Consider the following 25,588-nt stretch of genomic DNA (forward strand, 5'->3'; position numbering starts at 1 on the left):
AAAATAGGACAATATTTGAAATGATTTGTGTTAGCATGTATTTTCTGAAGCAGAGGTGTGTGTGTGTGAGAGAGTGACTAAGTGAGACTATCACTGGCAGCAGTAAAGAGGTTTGTATACCTCTGGACCCTTCAGCTGAAGAAATCTGGATAAAGCCTAAAATAAAAGGGGAACGCATGCTCAAAAATAAGTGCAGATTTTAATTATTGTTCTTATAAAATAGCAAACTTGCTTAAATAAAAAGATTTGTGTTAGCATGAATTTTCTGAAGGAAATAAAACTCTGAAGCTCAAATATTATGTCATGTCTCCAATAACTGGCAATAAACCAAAAGTTTTATGAGTAAGAGGCCAAAAAAATAAATAAATCTTGTCACCACAATAAACAGAACATGCCGAAGGGATAGATTCCTGTCCCAGAGACTTCCCATACACTGGAATAAAAGTACAGTTTTGTACCTACCATAAATGTAGATGTTCGAAGATCCACATTGCTGCAGTCCTAACACTTGGGTAGTCCGCTGTCCCTCGGTCGGCCCGAATATCAGAGTATAAGGCTGATGTCGGTCAAGGCACATTTGACTGACATCAGAACGTCAGGGTACAAATGCGCATGACCGACGTCATATCCTCAGTCTTTTCTTGCCCCAGATGTCAGAAGACCCTAAAAAGAAAGGTCAAACTCCATAGACAACAGCTAAACAACCAACCAACCTAACACCCAAAAATATGTACAATATATACAATATATACAATATACACAATATACCTCAGATGGAAAGCCCAACCCCCACAACCACCTCAAAATACAGAGGGGAAGGAGGGAGGGTAAATTGGACTGCAGCAATGTGGATCTTCGAACATCTACATTTATGGTAGGTACAAAACTGTACTATGTTCTTCATCTCACATTGCTGCAGTCCTAACACTTGGGTAGAATCCCAAAGCAGAGGTAAGGGAGGATGGCTAAACTATAATGAAGCAGGAGCTGCCAAAATGCCCTGCAACACCGCAGTGGCAAAACCAGCCCTAGATTTAGAGTATAATGGAAGGTGGTAATGTCTAGAGAAGGTATGCACTGAACTCCAAGTGGCTGCCTCCAAAATATCCTTAGTTGCCACCCCTCAAAAAGCTGTTGAAGTGGCAGTAGCCCTAGTGGAATGAGGCCTAATCCCAGCTGGAATCTCTTTGCCATGATGGGAATAACAGAAAGCAATGCAAAATCCAATCCACTTAGAAATAGTTTGTTTTGACACGGGCTTGCCCTGAGAGCACAAAGCAAAAGAAACTAATAACTGCTGAGATTGTCTGAACCCTTTAGTTCTATCCAAATAATATCGCAACTGCCTGTGTACATCTAAAGTATGCAAAATCTTTTCCCCTTTATTTTGGGGATTTGCATAAAAACTAGGCAAATGAATAGTTTGGTTTAAAGCCACACTAGAAACCACTTTAGGCATAAAGGAAGGATTAGTACGTAAAGATACCCTATCCTTATGGAAAATTAAGAAAGGCTCAACTGCCATAAGGGCCTGCAATTCAGAAACCCTTCTTGCAGAGGTAATGGCCAACAAAAAAGCAGTCTTCCATGACAAATATTTTAACTCAGCAGTAGCTGCAGGCTCAAAAGGTTGTAGAGTGAGTTTCTCCAACACAAAATTGAGATCCCAAGCAGGAGTAGGAGCCCTGGGGGTCTTATATTCTTTGCCCCTCTAAGAAATTGCTTGAACAAAGGATGAGAAAACAATGGTGGGTCACAATCATAATGAGCTGAAATTGCTGCAGCATGAATCTTAATAGAAGAGAAAGACAAACCTTTGTCTAATAACTCAGTAAGATATTGAAGAGCCACACTCAAATCAGGCTCAGAAACATCCAAAGCCTTAGCTGCACTCCAAAACAAAAATCTCTTCCATTTATCTGCGTACACTTTCCTTGTACTAGGCCTTCTAGCTTCCAAAATCACATTCAAAACTTGTTGTGGAAGTTGAGACCCTCTATGGTTTAAAACAGAATATGCCATGCTGTTAGGTGAAGAGAGCGAAGTTTGACATTGAGCAAATGACTGTCCTCCTGGGACAACAGATGTGGAATCAAAGGCAAAGGCCATGGAGGCTTCCGTACCAGACTTCTCAGTAATGGGTACCAGTGCTGTCGAGGCCAATCTGGAGCTATCAAAATCATCCTTGGCTTGTCCTGTCTGACCTTCAGAAGTACCTTTGGGAGGAGAGGCAGAGGTGGAAAGGCATACACATGAAGATTTTTCCAACTGAAAGAAAGAGCATCCACTTTCCAAGCTGTGGGATGAAACCTCTTTGTGCAAAACTTTGGCAGCTGGTGGTTTAGTGGAGAAGCTTAACAGATCTATGTCTGGAGTTCCCCAGGACACTGTCAATTTCAGAAACACATGAAGATCCAGTTTCCACTCGTGGGGATCCATGATTTGTCTGCTTAACATATCTGCTAAGGAGTTCTGTGCTCCTGGCAGAAACCTTGCCTGAAGACTTAGTTGTAAACTGAGAGCAGTCTCCCACAAAATCATTGCTTGCCTGCATAGAGGATAAGAATGTGTTCCCCCTTGCTTGTTGATGTACCACATGGCAGTTGTGTTGTCTGTTAGAATCAACACCTGCCCTGGAAGAAGTAAATCCTTGAAAGCTATTAATGCAAACTGGACTGCTAACATCTCCTTCAAGTTGATATGTAGATGCTGTAGTCTGACAGGCCACTTGTCTTGTATCCACTTTCCATTTAGATGAGCTCCCCAAGCTTTGTCCGAGGCATCTGTCATTAAAATTTGACTCGCCTCTGGCCGGGTCACAGAGAGTCCCTTGTTTAGGTGACATTCCTGAGCCCACCACAAAAATTCCTTTTGAATGCAAGGTATTATTGGAATGACAGTGTCCAGTTCCTGGCAGTGCTGTGTCCATACATTTTGAGATACCATTGCAACTTCCTCATATGCAGTTTGGCATTGGGAAGCACCAGAATACAAGATGCCATGAACCCTAAGGCTTGAAGGACTGTCCTTGCAGTCAGCCCGGACTGAAGAGATAGATGATGGAAGTAAAAGGAAAGATTCTTTTGTTTGTCCGGGGTTAGAAAGGCCATCTGGGATGCTGTATTCAGTCTCACACCCAGAAAGCACATGTCTTGAGAGGGTACTAGACTGGACTTTATTTCGTTCACAGAATACCCCAGGCATCTTAGCACTGCTATCACATATTCCAAATGAAGAAGAAGCTCGTCCCTTTCTTGAGCCAGAATCAGGCAATCGTCCAAATAAGGATAGATTTGTATTCCTTTCAGCCTGAAGAAAGCTATCACCGGAGCCAGAACTTTCGTAAATACTCTGGGCGCAGTAGATAAGCCAAAGGGCAATGCAGAGAAATGATAGTGAGAAGTCCCAGTCCGAAAACGCAGATACTTCCTGCAACTTGGCCTGATAGGAACATGAAGGTAAGCCTCCTTGAGATCCAAAGTTACCATCCAGTGATCCTTGCCCAGCAGAGGTAAAAGCTGTTGTAACGTCAACATTTTGAACTTGGGAATGTCCAGATAAGTGTTGAGGATAGATAAATCCAAAATTGGTCTCCACGTGTTCCCCTTTTTTGGTACAAGGAACAGGCGAGAATAAAATCCTAGGCCCCTTTCTGGCAGAGGAACCGGCTGTATGGCCCCTATTTGAAGTAACAGAGAAATTTGCTTGTGAGCCTCTATTCTTTGTTGAGGAGGAATGTCTGGCATGCCTTTGAAAGGAGGCAAGGTATGGAAATAAAACCTGTAACCGTGATGTATGATATCCAATACCCATCTGTCCTGGGTAATCAAACTCCAATTTTCTTTGAAAAGTGCCAACCTTCCTCCCAAAGGTGCTGCCAGGCGAGAAGGTTCTGGCAGCTGAAAAGGTAGGTCATTGGGTTTGTTTACGAAAGGACTGACCCCTGCCCTCACCAGAAGACTGTGCAGGAGAACTCCCTGTTCTAGGCCTGAAAGAGCCCTGACCTCTGCCCCTGCCACGTCTAGATCTACCCCTAGACTGGGAATCATAAGAAGGATACGTCCACCCCTTAGTAGGCCAATTTCTAGTAAACTTTGGAGGCTGAACCTGCAAAAATTCTTTAACAGTCTGCATAGACTTAGCCTTGTCCTCCATTTTCTTTAAAACTGCCTCAACAGGGGAACCAAACAAGACATCTCAGATAAATTTTGATCCCGCAGCCAGGCATGCCTGCGAAGAACTGACCCAGTAGCAGCCACCCTAGACGAGGCCTGTACAGCATCGAAACCACATTGCAAAGAGTGCTTGCCCACCTGTTCAGAAACATGCACTAAATCTTGTAACTCTTTACAATCAATACCTTCCACCAGAGCATCTACCTTAGATTTCAACTGTGAAAGGAGATAATTTTGATACTTCAACATGTGAAACTGGCAATTCAAAGCTCTCATGGCTAGAGTGGAAGAAGTATAAACTTTCTTTCCCCATCTATCCAAGGCCCTGGCCTCTTTATCTGTAGGAACCGGATTCTTGACAACAGAAGCCTTAACACCCTTAGGCCCCTGGCTAATAGTTTCTGGGTCTGCCCTGGGACTCTTAAAAAGATACTTATGAGCTTCAGGCACCCTGTAATACCTATCAGGTTTAACAGGAGCAGGAGGCAAAGAATCAGGATTAAGAGAAGCCTCTGCAAACACATCTTCCACCACATTCAGAACAGGAGGAATAGCCAAAGGCCTATGCTGGAGTAAAAACAAAAATTCCCTAAGCCTTTTCCTGGAATCAGAGAAGTCCTGACGTTCCCATTTAAAATGCTCTCTCATGGAGTGAAGGGTCTCCGAAAAAGAAAAATCCTCAGGAGGAGAAGCAGAAGGAGTAGAATCATCCACATCAGAATCAGAATAATGAGAATACTCCTGCAAGTCTTCAGCCGAAAGACTCAGACACATCCGAAGCCTGCTCCCAATCCCCCAACACTGGTTCAATCCTAGGCCTCTTATCAGGAGGGGGCATAGAGCCTCTAATTAAAGTAATTAAATCTTCTGCCATTTTAAGCATGTGCTTCTTGGGCACAGCACCTGAAGAACTAGGAGTGACACCCACAGAAGCTAAACTAGCCCTGCCTCTAGGAGAAGCCTTGGAAGCAGAAAGAGAGGGCCTAGACCCCTTAGGAAGGGAGGGGAGTACAGTTATCTGAGAAGCCCCTGCAGCCTGACCTGCCTCCTGGGAGGCCACATCTTGTAAAATCAAAGTTTCTCCCTGGGACTCCAGAGAGGCCTCCGTCAGAACCACCGGTTCCACTGACGCCTCTAAAGAACTGGCGTCCGGTTCGGACGACTCCTCTAACCTAGGTTTAACTGCCTTGCGCTTTTTTGAGGAAGCCGGCGTCGGAGCATCCGACGGCATTTTGTAATTGCACCGCTTCCCAAAGACCAACCTGGCACAATCCAACCTCCGCTTTATAGTGCGTTTATTAAACCTAGCACAAAAGCGGCACCCAACAACGTCGTGCTCAGGTCCCAAACAAGGTATACACAAATTATGGTAATCCCTATGCGGTATCTGTTTCCCACAAGAAATACAGTTATTCACTTTTTCTGACATCCGGTAAACCACTGAGGCAAGAAAAACCAAAATATTCCCAACGGGTACTTAACCAACTCTGACTTCGGTCTGAAACTCCGAACTCGAAAAATTTCAGAACGCCGAACGGCACTCGCAACACTGCTTCTGCATCGGACCATGCGGCAAAAAAGACTGAGGATATGACATCGGTCATGAGCATTTGTACCCTGACGTTCTGATGTCAGTCAAATGCGCCTTGACCGACGTCAGCCTTATACTCTGATATTCGGGCCGACCGAGGGACAGCGGACTACCCAAGTGTTAGGACTGCAGCAATGTGAGATGAAGAACATCTACTTATCTATATCAAACAAAGCTCCTCATTAGCACTCTTCAAGAAAAATCTTGATGATTGGATGGGAAATAGGAAATTCACCCCAGGATCACCTCTGTGGCTCTGCTCAATAGTGGCACAGGAAAATAATTTTCTTGGGTGGCAAAAGCCAGGGTACCTTTTTGGCTGGGCTTGTATAGGCCCTAGGGCCGATAGCCTAGTACCTACCTATGAACCTATGAATAAATACGTGAATTATTTTAAAGTGTTATATTTTGGATGTAAAATGCTTCCTCTAACCCCATTAACATATACTACAACAAGTTTGAAACATTAGGTGCAGGAACTATTTTACATCAAAAATATACATATATCAAAAAAAAAACAACATAGTACTTAAAAAAAAATAAAAAAAAAGCAAAACACAGCAATTTTACAGAGAAACAATTCTCTAAGTGCAATAATGCCTTCCACAGTGTGTGTTAATATTTAATTAATGCCCTTGCGTGGGTGTACAACCCTCTGCTTGTGGTGTCAGGCCTCATAATACCCCTGGGCAAGCATTAATTACACATTAACATACCATTATTCCATGCTTAAAACCAACATCAAAATTTATACCTTAAAGTAAGACCATTTTATTTTAGTTAATCTCTTCAGGTCATCACATAAATATAGCATAACACTTGTGATATGTAAAAGTCACAAATCTTAACCTATATTTGTAACCAAGTTGAACATAAATTACCTAAATGTACAAACAAAAACTTCTGCAAACTAGCAAGTGTTCCAAGATTGGGACATAGCTAATTTAATAAGTTGTTGCAATCTTAACATATCTGGTAATGTGCATTAGTAATGACCCTTTCCTGCCTTACTCCAGCTACGAAGACATTTCATACAACAAGAACACATTTTACTGTGCAGACTAAAATCAGTTTACTTTGGTGTCCTCTAACTTCAAATGCAAACTGTGGTTTGGTCGTCTAATTTAGACAGTAATCACTTATTTACAAATGCTTTATTGTGATTTATACAGAAATGTTTATGTATAATGTCTGGGATTCACTAGGATAATTTTCATCAGTACAGTGAAATTACAAAATTTGCTCTTTCCCCACAGAAGTATGATCACAGAGTTGGCATGTATATAATTAGAAGGGGTGTGGTTGACACAGCCCCCCACATGGGGCAGGTGCAGCAGTCCTTATTCCCAACAGGCTGCTAATCAACAAATTGTGTTTGATCAGTTGCCTTTTGATGTATGTATTTTTGATGGATGTTCATACATCCATATAGAGACTTAATTGATTTACATTACTGTTTTAAGATCGTAACTGAAAAAAGGGAGATTTAGTTGTACAAATCACTTACCTTTTAAAACAAATAAATAAAAACAGTCACAGTGATTATAAAGTGCTATCTTAATTGTAACATGCTAATGCATGGATCCACCATTGCCAGGATGAGTAAGTGAAACTATTTCCTAGCATCAGTAACTACAAACTAGTCTCATCAAGCAGAAATTTCTGTAACTGGTTTTAAATCTATGTACATTATCTATAAATTCAAATCTCACATATCTGAGAAAACCTCTACATTATGTTTCCACTTTTCCTTAAGGAAGCCCTTTTTGCCTCACTTTATCTTTGTGTGTGGGTCTGTGTATCCTGTGGCTAACTTATCTCCTCCATGGATAGTTCCACTCCATATTCTTGTTGCTTACAAGGATACGATCCAAATTCACTGTACCCTTATTAAGATAAAGTGAGCATCAAAAATTGAGGGAAATGAATGGACGTTCTTTACATGCTTGAACATTTTATGTTCTGCAGCCATCCTTCCAAACATCTTTGCCATACCTTAGTTCAGACTTCATGCCACAGAAATGTTTTCCCATGTAATGAGCCCAAAACTCTATGATGCTTTACCAAACTCTATGACACTTTTCCATTCCACATAAATGCAGAGGCTAATCCAGCTATGTTTACTTCTTTATTTAGAGACAGAGGCATAGCTAGTAGAGGAAAGATGGCAGCCACCCCATATGCAAGAAGTCAGAGGGCATGATCTTCATTACTGACATTCAGTTTCTGACGTCAGGTATGCAAGTAACTTTTTTTTTTTTTGTTAAGTTGAGGGGAGTGCCACATCAGGAAATTTTCCCTAGGCTCTAGAAAGACTGGATACACCTCTGCTTGGAGCAATTCTCCACAAATGTAGCTACAACCCACTAAGAAATACTCCATAGTATACTATCACTGAACTAATAAGTCACATGATTTCCTTGTTAACTACTTTTAACTAATACCATAAAGGCACAGCTGTGTAGCCTCATGGATTGATGTTTTACTGCTGTGTACTTTTTCTATGCTATGGAAGAAAAGGGCTCTTTTTTCAATCCATCCACTTACTAGAGTAACAAATAAATGAAGAACTTGTTTTACTTCCATTTGCATGGGAATATAACAACAGCTGGTGTCTTTTTGTGGTTACTACATTGGACTTCATTTAAGATTCAGTCTTGGATTACAGTGAGTCTATTCAGAAGACAATTTCTGTTTCCTATGTACTGTTGAAGCAATTTGTTTGCCATTTGCTGCTCAAATACTGTGAACTGTTTGTAGTTTTATTGGCTTATTTTTGTTTTCAAGGAGGTTCTCCTTTTGGATTCAGTGTTTTACTTCCTGTCTAATTCTGCCTTAAATTCCCTTATTTATTTGTTGCTCTAGTAAGCAAACATAACATTTGTGAAATCTACTAGGAAATGCAAAAAGTATCTCTCGATGCAGCTAAGAAATACGTATAAAATAATATTTCACTTCTAAAATACTTGGTAAGTACATCACATGACTAGATTACTGACTATACAAATCCAATCAGAAAGTGTTAATGACTGAGAGAATATGCCTACCGCAATGAAAATTACATATAATCTGAAGACATATTTAGTCACAGGAGAGTGACCCATGTAGATGATGTCTGCACTTACTCATCAACTTTAGTTTCTTCTAACCATAGATTTATAGTAAATGAGGTAAGTGTAACACTGGAGTGTAACTGCTACTGGCATCAGCAAAGGAGATTATTTCACACAGGCACTATGGGAACCTTGGAAAAAGAAACATAGCAAGATGTCTCTCCTATAGCCATAAAAATAACAGATGTGACTGTTTTTTTCCTAATGCCTCAAATAAAGTCTTTCTCCGCACTTCCTGTCACAAGTGAAGGTACGGAGTATGACAGAAATGTAACAATATTCTGTTGCATTCTCATGTTAGCTCAATCTTCATTTTATGGTTTGCATTTCTCTGCCTGCTTATTCCTCATGCTTCATCCCATCAGGTTCCCAAACCAGCATGACCCTTGCCTCTTTTGGCTATTTTTCCTCCCTAGCAGTTCTCCCATTGCTTTCCTTCGGCATATTTTCCATATTTCATTAGCCTGACATTTTTCTTTCTCTGATGAGATGTCTTCTGCGGAATCCCTTCTGTCAAATTGTGCTCCTTCATGACTCCTTGTTTAGAAATATTTCATTGCTTTCCTGCTGGTAACTACATTCAGAAATTATATGACAAGTGAACATCAAAACCACTCATGCTGGTTCCTCTGGCAAAATGTAGCCAACAAAAATTTCTCATCTACATAGTTACTGGCCTTGTGCTTTGGACTACCTCTTTGGTATAGCATCTGGATTCATCTAAAGATGACCAAACATCTGCTTCTTTCCCGACACTGAAATAAGGTCAGCAAGGAATTCAGTGATTGCCTATGCGTTTTAAAGTCATCCCTCACAATATTAACAGTTTTCGCTAGATAAACAACTCAGCTTTGAAGCTAGTATTATTTTATCATTAGTACTGACTTTTTTGCTTTATTTTCATAGGTTCATACTAGGCTATCTGCCCTGGGGCAATTATAAGCCTAGCCCGATTCTGTATGGCTTATGCCACCCCTTGATTTGAGTATACTGTGCCCTTTTTAAGGTTTAGTTTACTATGCATCTGTCTAATAGTGACACTGGTGTAATCCCTGGGACAAACCTACGATCCCCCATCCACTTATCGAGATTCTTCTTGAAGAGATTCAGTGAGGTGCTCTACCTCACATGAACTGGAATTCTATTCCAGAGCGAAGGGAGCCTCTGGGTTATGAACCTGTCCCTCCAGCAAGTTCTATTTATTTCTGTGCTGAGGTTCAAGTCCCTCGAGCGTGTGGCTCTAAGGGATTTAGATTTACTGAGGTGGAGCATGTCCATTAATTCTGGATTTGACATAGCTTTGTATGTCAGGCATAGATCGCCTCAAAGTAGGCGGTATGCAACTGAGTAGAGCTGGAGTTTTTTAACCGAGCAGCATATGGCATCTGTTTGAGACCCTTGATCCTCTTGGTGAGATACTTTTGGGGTCTTTCTAATTGCTGCAGGTGTCTGGTAAGGTACATCCCAAAAGGGGCATTGTATTCTATGATGGGCCTGATGAGGGATGAATAAAGTGGCACGATTACCTCTCTTGATCTAGATGTGAAACCCTTCATGATGAGGTGGGCTATGTAGAAGGTCTTTCTAACCACTTTGGCAATGTGGTTTTCAAAGGAGAGATTGCTATCAACTTGGGTCCCCAGGTCCCTAATAACTTTCTCTGTACTTAATGGGTTTCCGCCTATGTGGTAATTTGTGGGCACATTGTTTTTGCCAAAGGGTATGACTATACATTTTTTGGCATTTAGCTTTAAACCATGGCGCTGGCACCAGTTATCTATCTCTGTGAGACCTTTTGACGGATGTTTGTGTCAGCTGGAGAGTTGATTATGGCGCCCAGTTTGCAGTCGTCTGCGAACTTGGTGAGCAATAGTCCTCCCATGTTTGCCTGTACCTCGGAAAAGTATATACCGAACAAGAGTGGTCCCAGGACAGAACCCTGTGGGACGCCACTTGTGACCGGTTTCGAGTCTGACATGGCTCCAGCAACTCTCACTCTGTGGGTTCTGTTTTTGAGCCAGTTTGCGACCCATCTTGTGACATAGGAGTTTATATTTAAGCTGGATAACTTATCTATGATGCCCGAGTGGGGTATTGTGTCAAATGCCTTTGCAAGGTCCAGATAGGCTGTGTGAACTACCTTTCCTTCATCTATGGCTTTGGTGATTGTTTCAAAGAAGTCAACCAGGTTCAAAAGGCTGGATCTGCCCTTGACAAAGCTGAACTGGGTAGGATCTAGTGTCTGTAGGTCCCCAATGTCTTTGTTTATGAGCTCCATGATGATCCTCTCCATAGCCTTGCAGACACAGCTAGTCAGGCTTATGGGGCGATAGTTTCCAGGATCCGTAGAGGCTCCACTTTTGTGGAGTGGGACCACTGTTGCTGTACGCCATTCTGTGGGCACATATCCTGTAGTGAGGCTGAGATTGTATAGCTGTTTTATTTGAGGGATTAGTTCCAATTGTAGTTCATGTAGGACGCAACATGGGACGCCATCTGGTCCCATGGAAGCAGTGTTTTTTGCTTTGGAGAGGGCAGCCTTCACCTGAGCATCTGAGATGTTTGGGAGGCAGCCCTCTGCCGGGATAGATACTTGTTCTTTTGAGGAGAGGGGGTGGAGAAGTTTGCACTGAACCTGTCTGCCAGGATATTGGCGATGTCTGTGGGTTCAGTGTATTTTTTGTCATTTAGAATCAAGTCAGAACAAGTCTGGGAGTTGCATCCCAGGTTTCTAACATAACTGAAAAAAGCCTTATGATTGTCTTTGGTGTCCTGTGCAATTTTTCTCTCAAAGCTGGCCTTGGAGGATTTTATGAGGGATCGTAATTTTTTGCTAGTACTGATCAGAGATGCCTTCCATATTAGGGATTTTGCTCTATCATGTAGTAGCTTCCTCCTTCTGTTGTACAGTTTATTTATGGCAGGGGTCCACCAGACTGGACGCCTGCCTTTGGATGATTGGGTCTTGGTTTTGTTTGGGATAGCATGATCCATGCATTCCTGGAGATGTCCGTAGAATGCATTTATATAGGATTCTGCAGTTTGGGCTGTAGTTTCCACTGGCCCTGGGGCCTTGAAGGATTCCACTTCAGTTTTGAGAAGTGAGAAGTTCACTTTTGAGAAGTTTTTCACTGTGGTTTTCTGGGCTGGCGGTGGGGTGGGATGTGGACATCCAGTGAAATTAATTTATGGTCTGATCTTACCAATGAGGGATATACTTCTGGTGTGGAGCATAGAGTCCCCATGTTGGTAATGATCAGGTCTAGTATGTTGTCCCCTCTTGTGGGAGTGGTGACTAGTTGTTCCAGAGCATTTGAGTTTATAATTTCCAGGAATCTTTGGGCTAAGGTGCTGGGGCTTGAGTAGTGCTCCCAGTCAATGTTTGGGTAGTTGAAGTCGCCCAATATAATGGTGTTCGGAGAGATCTTCATGTTCTCCAATGTTTTCAGGAAAGCCGAATGGGATTCCTGACTTTGAGAGGGTGGTCTGTAGGATGCTATAAACTGAAAAGCAGTCTTGCCCACTGTTAGTTGCACATGGATGGTCTCCGATACTTTGTGCAATGCCACTAACCTGGAGGTGTGGATATCCTTGATAAATATGGAAACTCCCCCTCCTTTTGTGGTTCGGTCCGGGTTTTGGGGCCGAAAAGCATGATACGATGTATAGCCTGGTAGTGCTGGGGTGCTCTCTGGAGCCTTGGACCAGGTTTCTGTCACTGCACAGATATCAATGTTCTCCATACTGAGGAGAGCTTCGAGTGCATGCATCTTGAGGTTAAGACTTCTGGTGTTTAGCAGCATTACCCTTAGTTTCTTGTTCCTTGTGCTGTCTATGGGGGTGGGTTTGACTTTTGAGCTTTTAGCTTCTTCCAAAACTAGTGGTCTAGAGTTGAAGGAACAGAAGCAACAAAGTGTTGGATGGTTTGATTGGACAACCAGAATAATTTCTCAATTATCTGTCCCTTGCTTCTATTTTACATCATGTAAGAACACCTTGATCCTTCAACAGAAGCTACAATCTACCTTTGTAGACGTATTCCACTGGATGAATAAAAATAGGCTCTGAATCAGTTCCTTGAAGTCAGATATCATGATATTTGGCTACCCACAGGAACTCCCTAAATCTCCCAGTCTAACTTTTACTGATGCAGATGGCAAGCCATTAGTAATGGAACAGAAGAACCTTGCGAATACTGTTGATCTTACTCTTTCATTGGCCAAGCATAATGAATATACTATTAGGAAAATACTCCCCAATTAAAATTAGGCTATGGGATCCTATACCCCCTAACCCTATATCTTGCCTTAGCTAAAAATGTGGTTATCTATAAAATCAATATATAGGCTCCCCCTTGTAATCTTGCATTCCAGTAGAAACACAAGTAAACTACAAACTACTATGAGCAAAATTTGTAGATATGCCCTTCACTCAGAACCCCACACCACCACTTCCAACTTCTCCAGAAGTGTAACTAACTACCTGAGCATGGCAGATCCATATTGATACTTAACTGTCAAATCTACAAGCTGTTAAAAATGGGACATCGTCCCCCTCTGAAAACAAAACTGAAAATAAAGCAGTCTAACTACATACTTAGAGACAGCCAAGAAAAGACCATTAGCTATTAGAACCTGTTTTAAAAACTCCACAGGAAAGTGAGCTATCTTTACTCAAGGCCCAGATGTTTGGAATTAGCTACCTGTAGAAGTGAGGCAGCAAGAGATACTTCATTTATTCAGTAACAAACTGTTTAGTGAAACCAAATATTCTTGCTTCCAAGTCAATGGCTAGTCCTTGCAGCACATGCAGGTGTCGCATCTTTCTTGTAAAATCATACTATTAACAAACGACCACTGGCTGAATGCCTACCTTAAATGTTCAAACTACAATACCACCACTTGCATTTATAATCGTAAATAACATACAGATGTATTGTCTCTATTTTGTTAGTTTATATGTACTATGTTGTGTATTCTTTAGTCTATGTATAATTTTCTGTTTCTTTCTTTTACTAGGTTGCCGAGGCCATGCCCAAAAGGGTCTATTAACCCAGTTTTTGAACTGAAATAAATAAAAAATAAAATAAAAATATATATATTTCAGCAGGCACTTAGGTCTGTCTACATGCAGCTTATGTTCTCCTTGCTCCTTCCACATCTTGTTTAAGCTCAGAAATCTAATTTTGTGGCATTTCTGCTGCATTGTTCAAGGTCTGTGTGTATCACAAACTCCTCCTAACAGCATACAGTACTGCAGGACAGGCTCCTCTGAAATCCACTGAGTATACTTCTGACTTTCTCTATCAGTTTATGCACTGTTCCTTTCCATGTATATCTCCTGCTAGTTTGTCCCCTAACTAGAAACACAGAGCTAATAACTTAGGCTAACATAATCGCCTGGTTGTACCCAATCCCCTTGACTCAGTTAAAGATTCTGAAGACATTATTACAGTTTGACTAAGGTTTTCACATTCATTATTTCAAACCAACTTTGAAACAAATACCTGGAAAGGTATGCCTGGCACTGATGAGCGTTCATTGCTTATTGATGTGTAATAAAGACCATGTATGCAAAACAATGGCCTTTATTTAGACAGTACTGTTTACCAGTTCTTTGAAAGATAAGGGTTAATGGAAAATTCTTCCCTGATTTGCCATCCCTCTATCTTCCAAGCACATTTGCAAATCTGAGTCACTGTTTATGATGAAAATTTAGATAAAAGGATGGCATACCTGAGCTTTACCATAAAGATTGCCACAGTGACAACAAAAATACCTACTGCCTGATGCATCTCTTTTAAATGATATGGGGAACATTGCTTTGATATTTTACATTTTATACCTTTCTAATTTTCTGTACTTCATATTATTCCACCTGTAGTTGCCATCATACAATTTCTACAGAATGGCAAGTTTTCATAAAATATTTAAAAAATATTTTATTATTTTTATTTGACATGTATTGCTTGAGTGTGTGTATATGGTTCTCTGTATGGTATGTGTGAGTATGTGAGTATCGGTGCATGCGTGTGTCTGTTGAAGTGGCCACTAGTGATTTTTTAATCTATTTTTATACCTTTCGTAAGCCTTTCTACACATCATTTTTCATCATAAGGTCTTGCTGAGTTGTCATTCTCCAGCAGGCACAAAATGTCCAACAATTATATAAAATAGTTCGGTATCTCAAAGGATTATGACATAAGCAAAAATATGGGCAACAGAGACAAGTGTATACCAGTGTGGCATAAATCATATATCCATGTAAGAACTCAGAAAAACAGAACCTGAATATAAAACAAACAAAGCTAGAACCTATAAAGCAATGACTAGGCTGGTTATCTTTTACGTTCTTACTGAAAAGACAGTTTCACATTTAAACTGACTTTATTCTTTCCATGGATATTATTCAGTGGAAGAAACTAAATACATAGAAAATCACACAGTATATCACAGATCAGAAGGGTGACAATTTTAGTTTTCACACTGCCAAAAGCCCAGTTTCTTCAGTCTTGCTACTGCTTGCTGCATGCAGATTGAAAAGGGCACATCAATAGTTTTCACACTCAATCTGTCCCCATCTGTCATGCCTATTAGAAGCACTGATCTACTGTGAGCTATTACGATTCTCTATTGTTTGAGACATGATTTTCCTTGCCTGGTACATGGACCTCCTGGTGTTTTGACAGCTTTTCTGGAAACAGTTATGTAATGAGAAGGGGAACACCTACCAGACACTCCACCATATGTGGTCCGTTTAGCTTTCCCGACAGCAGGCCAGGGTGTGCCGTCTGCCCTGAGTCCCATCAGCCCAGAAACGGTATTGGTTGCTGTAACACCATCTGCACCACCTATTAAAATAAAACCAACACTGACTTGTGAAGATAGCAGGGATTATGACAAGAACATTGCATTGCAGAATAAAAAAAATAAATAAGAGTCGCGCTTTCATTTGTGCAAGTACCTCAATGACCTTTTATGTGAGAACAACACATCTGACGTTTCATTAATTTGAAACGCACTTTGCAAAAGCCCAAAGCAAGTAATATTCGATCACTCAGAAAACTAGTTAAATATGCATAGTGTAAACATTAAAATGTCATTCTTCCACCAAGCGCACGGCTTTCCTTGTTCTACTTTTCTTCATGCATGGTGTTAAAAAGATAGTCTGCAGACAGTACGCTGAACTGAGATTTGACCTTTCCCCCTTCTTCCATGGAAAAAGCAATCAAGAAATCAAATACTTAACTTCTCTTGGACCTGATAAATCAGAGACGAGATACTAGAAAAAATCCTGCATCCATCTGACATCATTAAATATTATTTTATTATTAGATTTTCTGTAGCATTAAATTCCAACTCAAATATACCTGTGGGGATTACTTACAAGACATGAGTCACAGGTTAGAGTTACCTCCTTGAGGACCATCAACTGTGTGTCTGCAGTAAATATGTAAGGGGGGCCATCACTTGCTACAGACAAGTAAGAAGCACTGGTTTGTGAGTATTTTCCCAAAGTCATCTGTCTCCAATTATGTACTGGGTTATACAGATTGAGCAATTGCAGTCTGGGAATTGTTGGCCCAGGAAACACAGAAGTATAACATACATTGGCTTGTGACTGCAACCCGGCCAGTTCTGAAGCAATGCAGTCTAGCAGTATGCTAGCAAATATGAGCTACATTAAGAGCTGCAGGGGCCACAGTCCTTAAATGTCCATCAGCATCTTTTGTTTTATGTACTAGTTATCCAGATAAGGCTACTCATATTAATATCTATGATATCCTCTATATGACAATTTTAGGCTGTGCTGTAAAAGAAATAAAACTATTTCCAATTCCACCACTTTTAAAAGTTAAGGCAGTATGTGGAGATACTTCAAACAGACATGTTTTGCTGAAGATTGTTTTTCTTACACTATTTATGCACCACCTTTTCTGCATGCCTAGACACTTAACCGTATGCTGCTGCATATACCACACCATCCATGTTATCTCCTCCTGAGACTAGCTGGCCTTTCATGCAAGCCTCTAAATACCTAACACCAGATGAGTATAACAACTACAAGGTACACATGGATCAGGTTGATGATCTGGTACATCCCCAGTCAATTAAAGGTATGGTAGGGCTTAGCTGCTGCTTCAGAGTTCACCACGAGAATACTATGGCTTTGTGTCTGGTAGCATTTAAGTACCAAACTGAAGCATTTCTCTCAAACAATGAATACATGCTGAGGAGAGATAAATTCCTCTGCACCAACAATCCCTCAAGTGAAGGAAACCTGTGTACTGGGCCTAGACTCTCCTAAGACCATGGCCCACCACGATCCACATGTCTCTCAAGGCATAGGTACACAACCCCCCCCCCTCCATTTTTTTAATTTCATCTTGACAAAATCAACATCATATTCTCATTAAAAAAAAAACATTGCTAATGCAATGAAACATAATAAACCTATAGAGGCTGTAAAATTAATACTTTTGAAGAAAGCATCAAACAAGAATGTGTATATATGCAATATATCTATAAGTGAAATTCATATTCTATAAACTAAACATTCTAAATGAGTTTATGCTTTCAGATTAGCAAAGATTTAAGTAGTACACTGGGGTAAAGTAAATTCAGAAAGATTAACCTGACTGCATCCTGTGAGTTGTACTTTCACGGAGAAGTCGGGAAAACTATTAGATGGCCAACTGAAAAAACTGATTTTTATTATTCATACTTGTCAAGTAATTCTTTACCTTGCAGTTTAGTCAAATGCCGGTGCAGAAGTTTTCTTTGATGTCTTTGATGGAAATTAAATGTGTGAATGCATTTCATACTGCAAAGCGAGCTCACGTAAGGTATACAAGGGATGATAAGGTGCGCTTCATTACCCAGCAATGTACACAACAATCAGACATATGGTAAATGTTGTCGCTTGTTACATTAACTAAATCAAGCTTGTAATGAAGTATGAGTTAGTGAGATTACATATCAAACTTAAGTCAACAAAACACTTTACTACACAAATCATACTCAGAACTATTGATACACCCCTACCAAACACCAAGTGCAACCCTTTTATGGAGCTGCATTCTTTGCACCTCCTTCACTTAAATATTCTGACTTACAAATCACCCTATTAAAAAGTAACCAAGCTTTGGCACTCTGTTCTCTTGGGCATTATATATAAGGGACCAGATGACTACTATATTATGCAAAACTTTGAATCAGGGTCAAGATAATACAACTAAATGTACTTGTTCCTCAAACAAAATATTGCTTAGTAGAACAGATATTTCATAGTGGAATGACCCTTTAAGATGAGGGGGCATGACACAAGTAGCTCAGACAGTAGAGGTACTGGCATGGGGAGGTGGGTGTGGAGCAGTTAACACCAGCTCTCCCACAGGAGGGGGACCTTGACCTGTGCTTCAAGTAGCACTGCACAGCACTGAAACTGGGAAAACCTTGTGTGGACATTCACATGCATCTCCAGACACATGTATCATACTAGAAGAAATAGTAATGGATGGGATGCTAGGGTTAAAGCAGGAACCATTAGCCAGCCACCATGAATTATAGCTCCACCCTTGGCTCCGCCCTATTGCCCAAAGGGAAAGAATGGGCCAAAAGATCTTCCAACCAGGAGCTGAACAAATGGGATGAAGGCAGATACTCAGAGTGGGACAACAGACTACCCCCAAAAAAAAAAAAAAAAATTATATGAACTGAAAATTCTTTTTAAGAGATGCCAACCATACTATCTTGAAGTATGCCAGCTTATATGAGGCTGGGTTAAAATGGTAAAGGTTTAATTAAAAGAAAAGAAAGTATATGCATTTGGATTATTTTGAAAGGCATTCCTTAAAATGAAATTTAATGAAACACTCAATTTGAGAAACATGGCCTTGAGCCTTATGAGGGGAAGAGAAACTTTCTAAACTTGACTATATTAGCTCTGAGTCTGCACAGCCTCTGAGGAAAATGGGATACTTGGTTTGGCAAACAAATGTAGTACTACAATTTCATTATTGTGGTGCATACACCTCTGTGCTGTAATGAGACAAGCATTAGATGGTCAGGTCATCCTCCCTCACAAGGTGCAAAGAACATCTGTTTATAGTACAGTAACAAGAGTTTAGGATTTTGAATTGGTAGTCAAAGGACAGCAAGTTCACTCACCAGGATGGTCAGTGAATGTACTTATTTAGAACTGCCAACTAAAAATCTTAAATTACATAGTTTGGCATTTCTGCATACAGACATTCACACAATTGCATTCTAACAATTGCCTATAGCCTTTTAAAATACCAAAGCCATAGCTGATCTTCAATCTGGTACCCCTCAGTACAAGGTTGAGGTGCAAAAAGCAAACACACAGACAAAGGTCTGTTCACAGATCTGGCACTCATCTCTTCTCTCCTCTCCTAAGGAGGAGTGTCAGGTCCTAAACACCATATGCCTTCATGCTCTGTGTCACACAAAAAAAGTCCATTCTACAATATGATGCTCCATCCTTTCCTCCTATGGAAGAAAATCAGGTCCTAATCCCTTCCTTCTATGCAGCATGCACTCTCATTTATGTGAGGAGCAAAACACTGAAAAAAAAATCTGCAAATCATACCCCCTAACAGTATGTGGCCAGGGAAGTTGCTGCCTTTTCTCCACCTTAGCTACTCCTCCATAAAATATTATTCTAACTGCCTAGCCTGCATATTTCTTTTTGTACTAAAAGATCTCAAGGAGTGTAAATTACTACAGCTGTGCAAAGTATTTCCACAAACTGCTTCCATGTCTTTTGGCTTTTTCAGTTAAGGTCTATGAAACCTAATGATATAAATGATGTTTTAGTATTAAACCAATTTTATATATGGATGTTAATTATTGTTATATTGTTTTTGCAGATTTTTTTCTACTTATGGCCTGGTCAACATCAGACCTTGCCTTGGCCAATAGGGCTACTCATTACCCATAAACCAGGGTGAGAACCAATAAGATGGACTGTCAATGTGGCAGCCAGCATGGGCGGTCTAGATTTTTCTGAATAGCCTAAACCCCACAGTGCATGCCTAGTAATACTCCCTTAGTGTGCAGTGAGCATTAGTGAGTGCATGTCACTTGCTTCTACGAATGATGTAACCCCTAAGAACAGTTTGTCCCTTAAAACTAGTGCTCCTTCGGGATCTCTTGCCTCCATGAAAGAATTCAATCATATGAACATGCATTTCAGGCATGTAGTCTCGCCCTTCCAGGGAGCGAGAACAAAGCACAGCTAAATCACTTCTCACCTTGACCATAAAACCACAGCAGGTACCTGAGCCACTAATTACAGTTGGGTTATACAGGTTATATTCAGTGATGTTTCCCTCTTTGCCAACAGAACTGACTTCTTTTGTAAAAGAATACTGATTCAGGTTGTATGCTTCAATTTTAGGGACTGTTGTCCTTAAATTAACTGTTAAAACTCCCAATGACATCAGTTAATTTATGCTGTATTTTAACATGTTTATCCTGGCGGTGTTTGATGAGATTTGATCCCATTTTGCTAGAGCTCTTTTATAGGTTACAAATACATTCTGTCTACTACAGCATTTGAATTCATTACTGAATATTCAGTTCGTTCAATCACTCATGCTTGCCAACTGGACTTTTATTCTCACTCTGTGGCTTTACATTCCACCTTATTCTGCAAGGCAATGCTGGTATTTGGAACTGTTTAATTTACTTCTTTACCTGAAATTATTTTAACAAGTAACCGCTTCTTCTGATGAACTCTGTAATGTCATTTAGAATGGGAGGCTCTAAATAATAATAAGATATTATTCTATTTCCTGCTGTTTATGCAATCTTAGTGCTTCTGAAAAATGGTATGGCTTAAAACTCAGTGTATATTTGCCTTCATTTACTGCTTTCCATATGTTAATAAAACATTTGTTCTTAATCAGAATATTATGATAGATTTTACAGCTTTTCTGTAAACTATAATGGAAATGTCTATTTGTTGCGGTTTACTGTCCACTCTGGAAGACGATATACTATGATTTGTTAACAGTAATACTGTAGCTAAAATATGAGAATGTACAGAGCAATATATTCTATTACTCACTACAAGACAGTGCACATCAACTATCATGTGTTGCTGTAATAACTTCCACAGTGTCTGCTGCAGTGATATTCTGGGTTATTCACACTGGGTCATATTTGTAGGTTGCAATTGCTTATCCAGCCATACCTAATTTTTAGGATCGCTGCACTGCTATTATTTTGGCCTTCACTGTGGAGGTCAGCTGAGGCCTGTGCTGATTGTATTGCCTCTGTTTTTTGCAGTGTGAAATAGTTTATGAATGTCTGCCATATTTTTCACTTTGTGCTCTGCCGTCACACTCCAGTCCTGAGTGTGGCTCCTTGTAATGTCAAGCTATATTGCTTAGCTGCCTTTTTTATGTTGGGATTAGCAAAACATTTATTAAAGTGCATACCAGTTCAGATGTTTTCATACTACACAATTCATTTATTCCTGCTCTCTACTGCTTAGTTCTGCACTTAAAAGGCACAATGCAGATATCTGATGTTTAGACACCTGGCTACAGGAGAGCCGCCTGTGGTCCTGTCTCCAAATGGGGTCTCATACTATTACTGATTTTTAGCCCGTCTGCTTCCTCTGTTCTTCTGTAGCACAATACACATACCCATCTTTAGCCAGGATGAATCACACCACAGGTAAAGTCATCTGATAGAGTTAGCCTGCACAGAATTGTGTTACATGAATAGAACTGCTTTACAGAGTTACATGATGCTAGCAACATCTGCCCAAGACACTCCATCTACAGTTTCCTTCAGCTATCCTTTACATGTAACTCATGGTACACTGGTAGGGGTGGAAATATAGGACATGAAAAGGTCCACGGGGGGAGGGGGGGGGATTCCTACTTAGTGTGCAGAATGAGTCAGCTCTAGCTAGAGATATTTAATTATCTATTATCTGAGTTACTATTTACTGTGCAGTGAACTAGCACACATCTCTGTATTTTGTTGCGATTTTTATAGTCTTCATTCTGCATTTTCAGCAGTTTGTGCCACGGTTTTGTTGATAAAATCATACCTGCATCTGCCCCAGTACATTATTTCAGAACACCAACATCATTTTGTGCTACTAGCTCTTTCAAACAGTATTTTGTATGTATTTCTTTTTGGTATCTGTGTTTCTTAGCAAACAGCCTAACTTCATTACATGGTTCGTTGCATCTGCAGTAATACTGCACTGCTTAACGGAAAGCATCTCTACATAATACTGCTCTGGTAAGTGGTTTCAAATGGCCCATATTTCTTAAGATAAAGGCATATTTTAACACATACCCACAGCATGAAGCTGTGTCATCATTTCCTTTTACAGTGCTGTTTCTTTAGACAGCTATATTTTTATTTTGCTTTGTGACCTAGGCATAATCTGGGCCACAAGACCAAGGGTAAATTTAACATATGTGGGCAGTTTAGAGTAACCAGTCAATAACCATGTTTAATTTTTGTCTTACAACAAAGTGTTTTTAATTTTAGATGACAGTATTTTACAGATGAAGTGTTTTCTTCAAAGAGAAGAGTCCTACAAAACAACACAGTTTGTTTGTTTGACTTTTCGGCTTTTCTCGGTTAGGGGTCGCCACAGCGGAACTTCGGTCCGCTAATGATTGTCACTAGATTTTGATGGTGCTGAGTTGCCAGCCCGATGCGCAACCTTCAGCAAAAGCACGCCCATTCATGCATGTCTTTCAGAGGCCACTCGACCGCGAGGAGGACATGCAGATTCCACACAGTAGGCACTCCAGCCGAGAACTGAACAGGAGAACCTCTTGCTGTGAGGCAACAATGCTACAGCTGTACCACCGTGGTATATTCCTACAAAACAACACAGTAAGACTTGAAAATAGTCAGTTTATGTTGTTTGGATAATTTGGAAAGGTAACAGCCATATTGTGGCCTACATATTCAAAAATATCTTGTCCAGTCATCTAGTCTAACTCAACTTTTGTTGTTTCGTGGTAGTGCTCTTTAATTTTATATCCCATTTCTGCAAAATAGCATTATTTTTATTGTTACTTTAAATAGTATCCTTTTCGGTTAACTGTGAACTAGAAGGCTGCATGACTTTCATTGCAATGCTTCACCATCTGATTATGTCTTGTTTACTTTTTTGGTTGCCCATGACAAAACAGGGAAAAAATTATTTTCTTACCTCTCCCAAATGCTATTTTTTTGAATAAGGGAATAGAAACAATTCTGTTCATCTCATGTGGTTTCTATTCTATGAGATGTGGTGGCTTATCAGCTGAAAAGACAAAAAAAAATCTTCCCCTCTTTAGACTTGCATAATTTTTGTTCAATGTCAGGTTCAGATTCTGATGTCTTAACATCTCTAAATGACTTTCACTCCTCTGTTACACTCTCAGTGCATGCATGACCCTAGTTAATGTAAACGTTTCACAAATTAATGTTACACTCACAGTGTATGCATGTGCTTAGTTAATGTAAACAATTCACAAAATTAAAAGGAAAACTCCTTTCCATATGTTGTTGTGCAGTGCTACATATTCCCTAGGCTTAGACTGAACTGCATTATCTAAGGGTTGATTTACAACAAGGACAAAGTTTTAAGGATATGTTCACTATGGTCAAGTGACGAGCAAAAGTAAACAGCAATTGATGGGATCAAACTCAGAACTACAGAAGGAAGTTCATTTCCAGCTCATAGCCTTAATGCTGTGCCTTAAACAGTCAGACCACTGTATTACTTTGACTACTCCAGCATTGTCAAAGTTTTTGCAGCACATGGTTAGGCTGAAAACATACAATGATTTATGAAGTACAATAAAGTTTACAGGATCTTGATCTTTTATCTAATATTTATTTATTTTATTATTTATTTGCTTTTGTTAACCAGGAAAGTCCACTGGGCTGAAATGAGACCATTTTCAGTGGAGGCCCGGGGAGAAAAACTCCCAAAAAAAAAAAAAAAATGTACATAATTAAGAGATTATTTAGAGAGTTAATAACAACATTTAACAATATATATATATATGAGTAATAACAGCATTTAACAATATATATAATAGAATAATATAGGAGTCAGAAGTGACACAGTAACATAGGCAATGTATAGCAACATTTTGTGGAAGACACCGGTGCTTGGCAGGTATTCGATAGATCAGACAGATAATGATAATCTGCACTTACACAATTTTTACACACCATGTGAGGCAGGGTGAGGCACACTGTGCTGTGATTAAGGGTGAGTGCACAATAAGGAGAGTGAAGAAGAGTGTGGGTATCTGAGAGATGAGTCAGGTTAGTAATAAGGTGACTGAGGAATTGGAGATGGTGCAAGGGCATAGCCAATGAGAGGAGAAATGTTGGTAGAGTGATTTTTTTGAATGACGGGGCATTATTTATAGTCCATAGAGAAGGTGGAAGGGCATTCCAGACTTTAGCTGCAGTGAAAGAGTAAACGTATTGGCCTACAAGCAGTTTAGGTCTCTTAGCTTGGATAAGTGATTGATTTTCAGATCTTAGCGAATGGTTTGGTTGATAAAGAGTCAGAAGTGAAGCCGGGGTTGGGCATTTGGAGGAATTATAGATGAATTTGTGTGCTGTGGCTAGTTGTATGTAAGTTGGGTGTTGTGGGAGTTCTAGCCAGTTCAGGGATTGTAATGAGTGACAGTGGTGGGAGGAATATTTTGCTCTACTAACGAATTTTGTTATAACAGCTCTCCATTTTATTTTTTAATGACGACTGGATGTTTGTCAGAATGGGGGCACCATAGAGGAGAGAAGGTAGGAGAAAAGTTTGGGCAAGTGTTTTTCTAGTAGAGTAGTTTAAAAAGTGTTTATGTCGGTAGAGGGTACCAAGTTTTTGGTGTGTTTTTTTGATGGTGCTGTGGATGTGTTGGTCAAAGGTTAAGTTGTCATCTAAGGTTATGCCAAGTAACTTAATATGGGAAACTACCTCTAAGGCAGTCTTGTTGGAGGAGAAAATGGGGAAATTAAATTTATTAATGGTGGTCCTTTTTTGGGGCGTAAAGAGCATGAGTTTTGTTTTATTTGGCTTTAGGGCGAGGTGATTATTTGTCATCCAGGTTTCGGTAATATCTGGGTGATGGTCAGAAGTTTGGTTTCCGAGTTACCAGAACAGATAATAGTAGAATCATCCGTGTATTGAACTACAGATGCATGAGTGAGAGTGGAGTGAAAGTCATTAATAGAAATACTGAACAGGAGGGGGCCTAAGAAGGATCCTTGGGGAACTCCAGAAGTAGTAATGAGAAAAGGAGAGAAAAAGTGCAACCATTTGGTGGACTGTTGTCTGTTTGTGAGGTAACTGGTGAACCAGTTAAGGATACGTGTGGACAAGCCAAGGTGTGAGAGCTTAGAAAGGAGGAAAGGATGGTGTGAAAGCTTTAGAGAGCTCAAGAAATAATGTGTAGACAAGTTTACCATAATTGCAGCTGTGATTAACAGTGTCTAGGAAGGATAGGAGAGCAGTTGTAGTACTATGGCCAGGGCAGAATCCATGCTGAGTTGTGGAAAGTAGTTGGTTTTGGTATAGGTAATCCATGAGTTGAATTTGAATACATTTTTCCATTATTTTAGAATTAGGAGACAGAATGGCTATAGGGCAGAAATTTGAGATGACTGAATTATTACCGCCTTTATGTAAGGGTATGATATAAG

The 25,588-nt window shown here is 40.1% G+C and overlaps 1 protein-coding gene across 1 annotated transcript in view; it reads right to left on the reverse strand.

The window, feature by feature from the left end:
- DPYD (dihydropyrimidine dehydrogenase) overlaps positions 1–25,588 on the reverse strand; it is a 4,342,678-nt gene that overhangs the window by 641,083 nt on the left and 3,676,007 nt on the right. Inside the window, exon 18 of the mRNA XM_044085707.1 lies at positions 15,610–15,729. Coding sequence (XP_043941642.1) covers positions 15,610–15,729 — 120 coding nt within the window. The remainder of the gene's footprint in view (positions 1–15,609; positions 15,730–25,588) is intronic.

Source organism: Protopterus annectens, chromosome 10.part0, assembly GCF_019279795.1.
Source record: "Protopterus annectens isolate FY-2018-M chromosome 10.part0, PAN1.0, whole genome shotgun sequence".
NCBI classification, from domain to species: Eukaryota; Metazoa; Chordata; order Ceratodontiformes; family Protopteridae; genus Protopterus; species Protopterus annectens.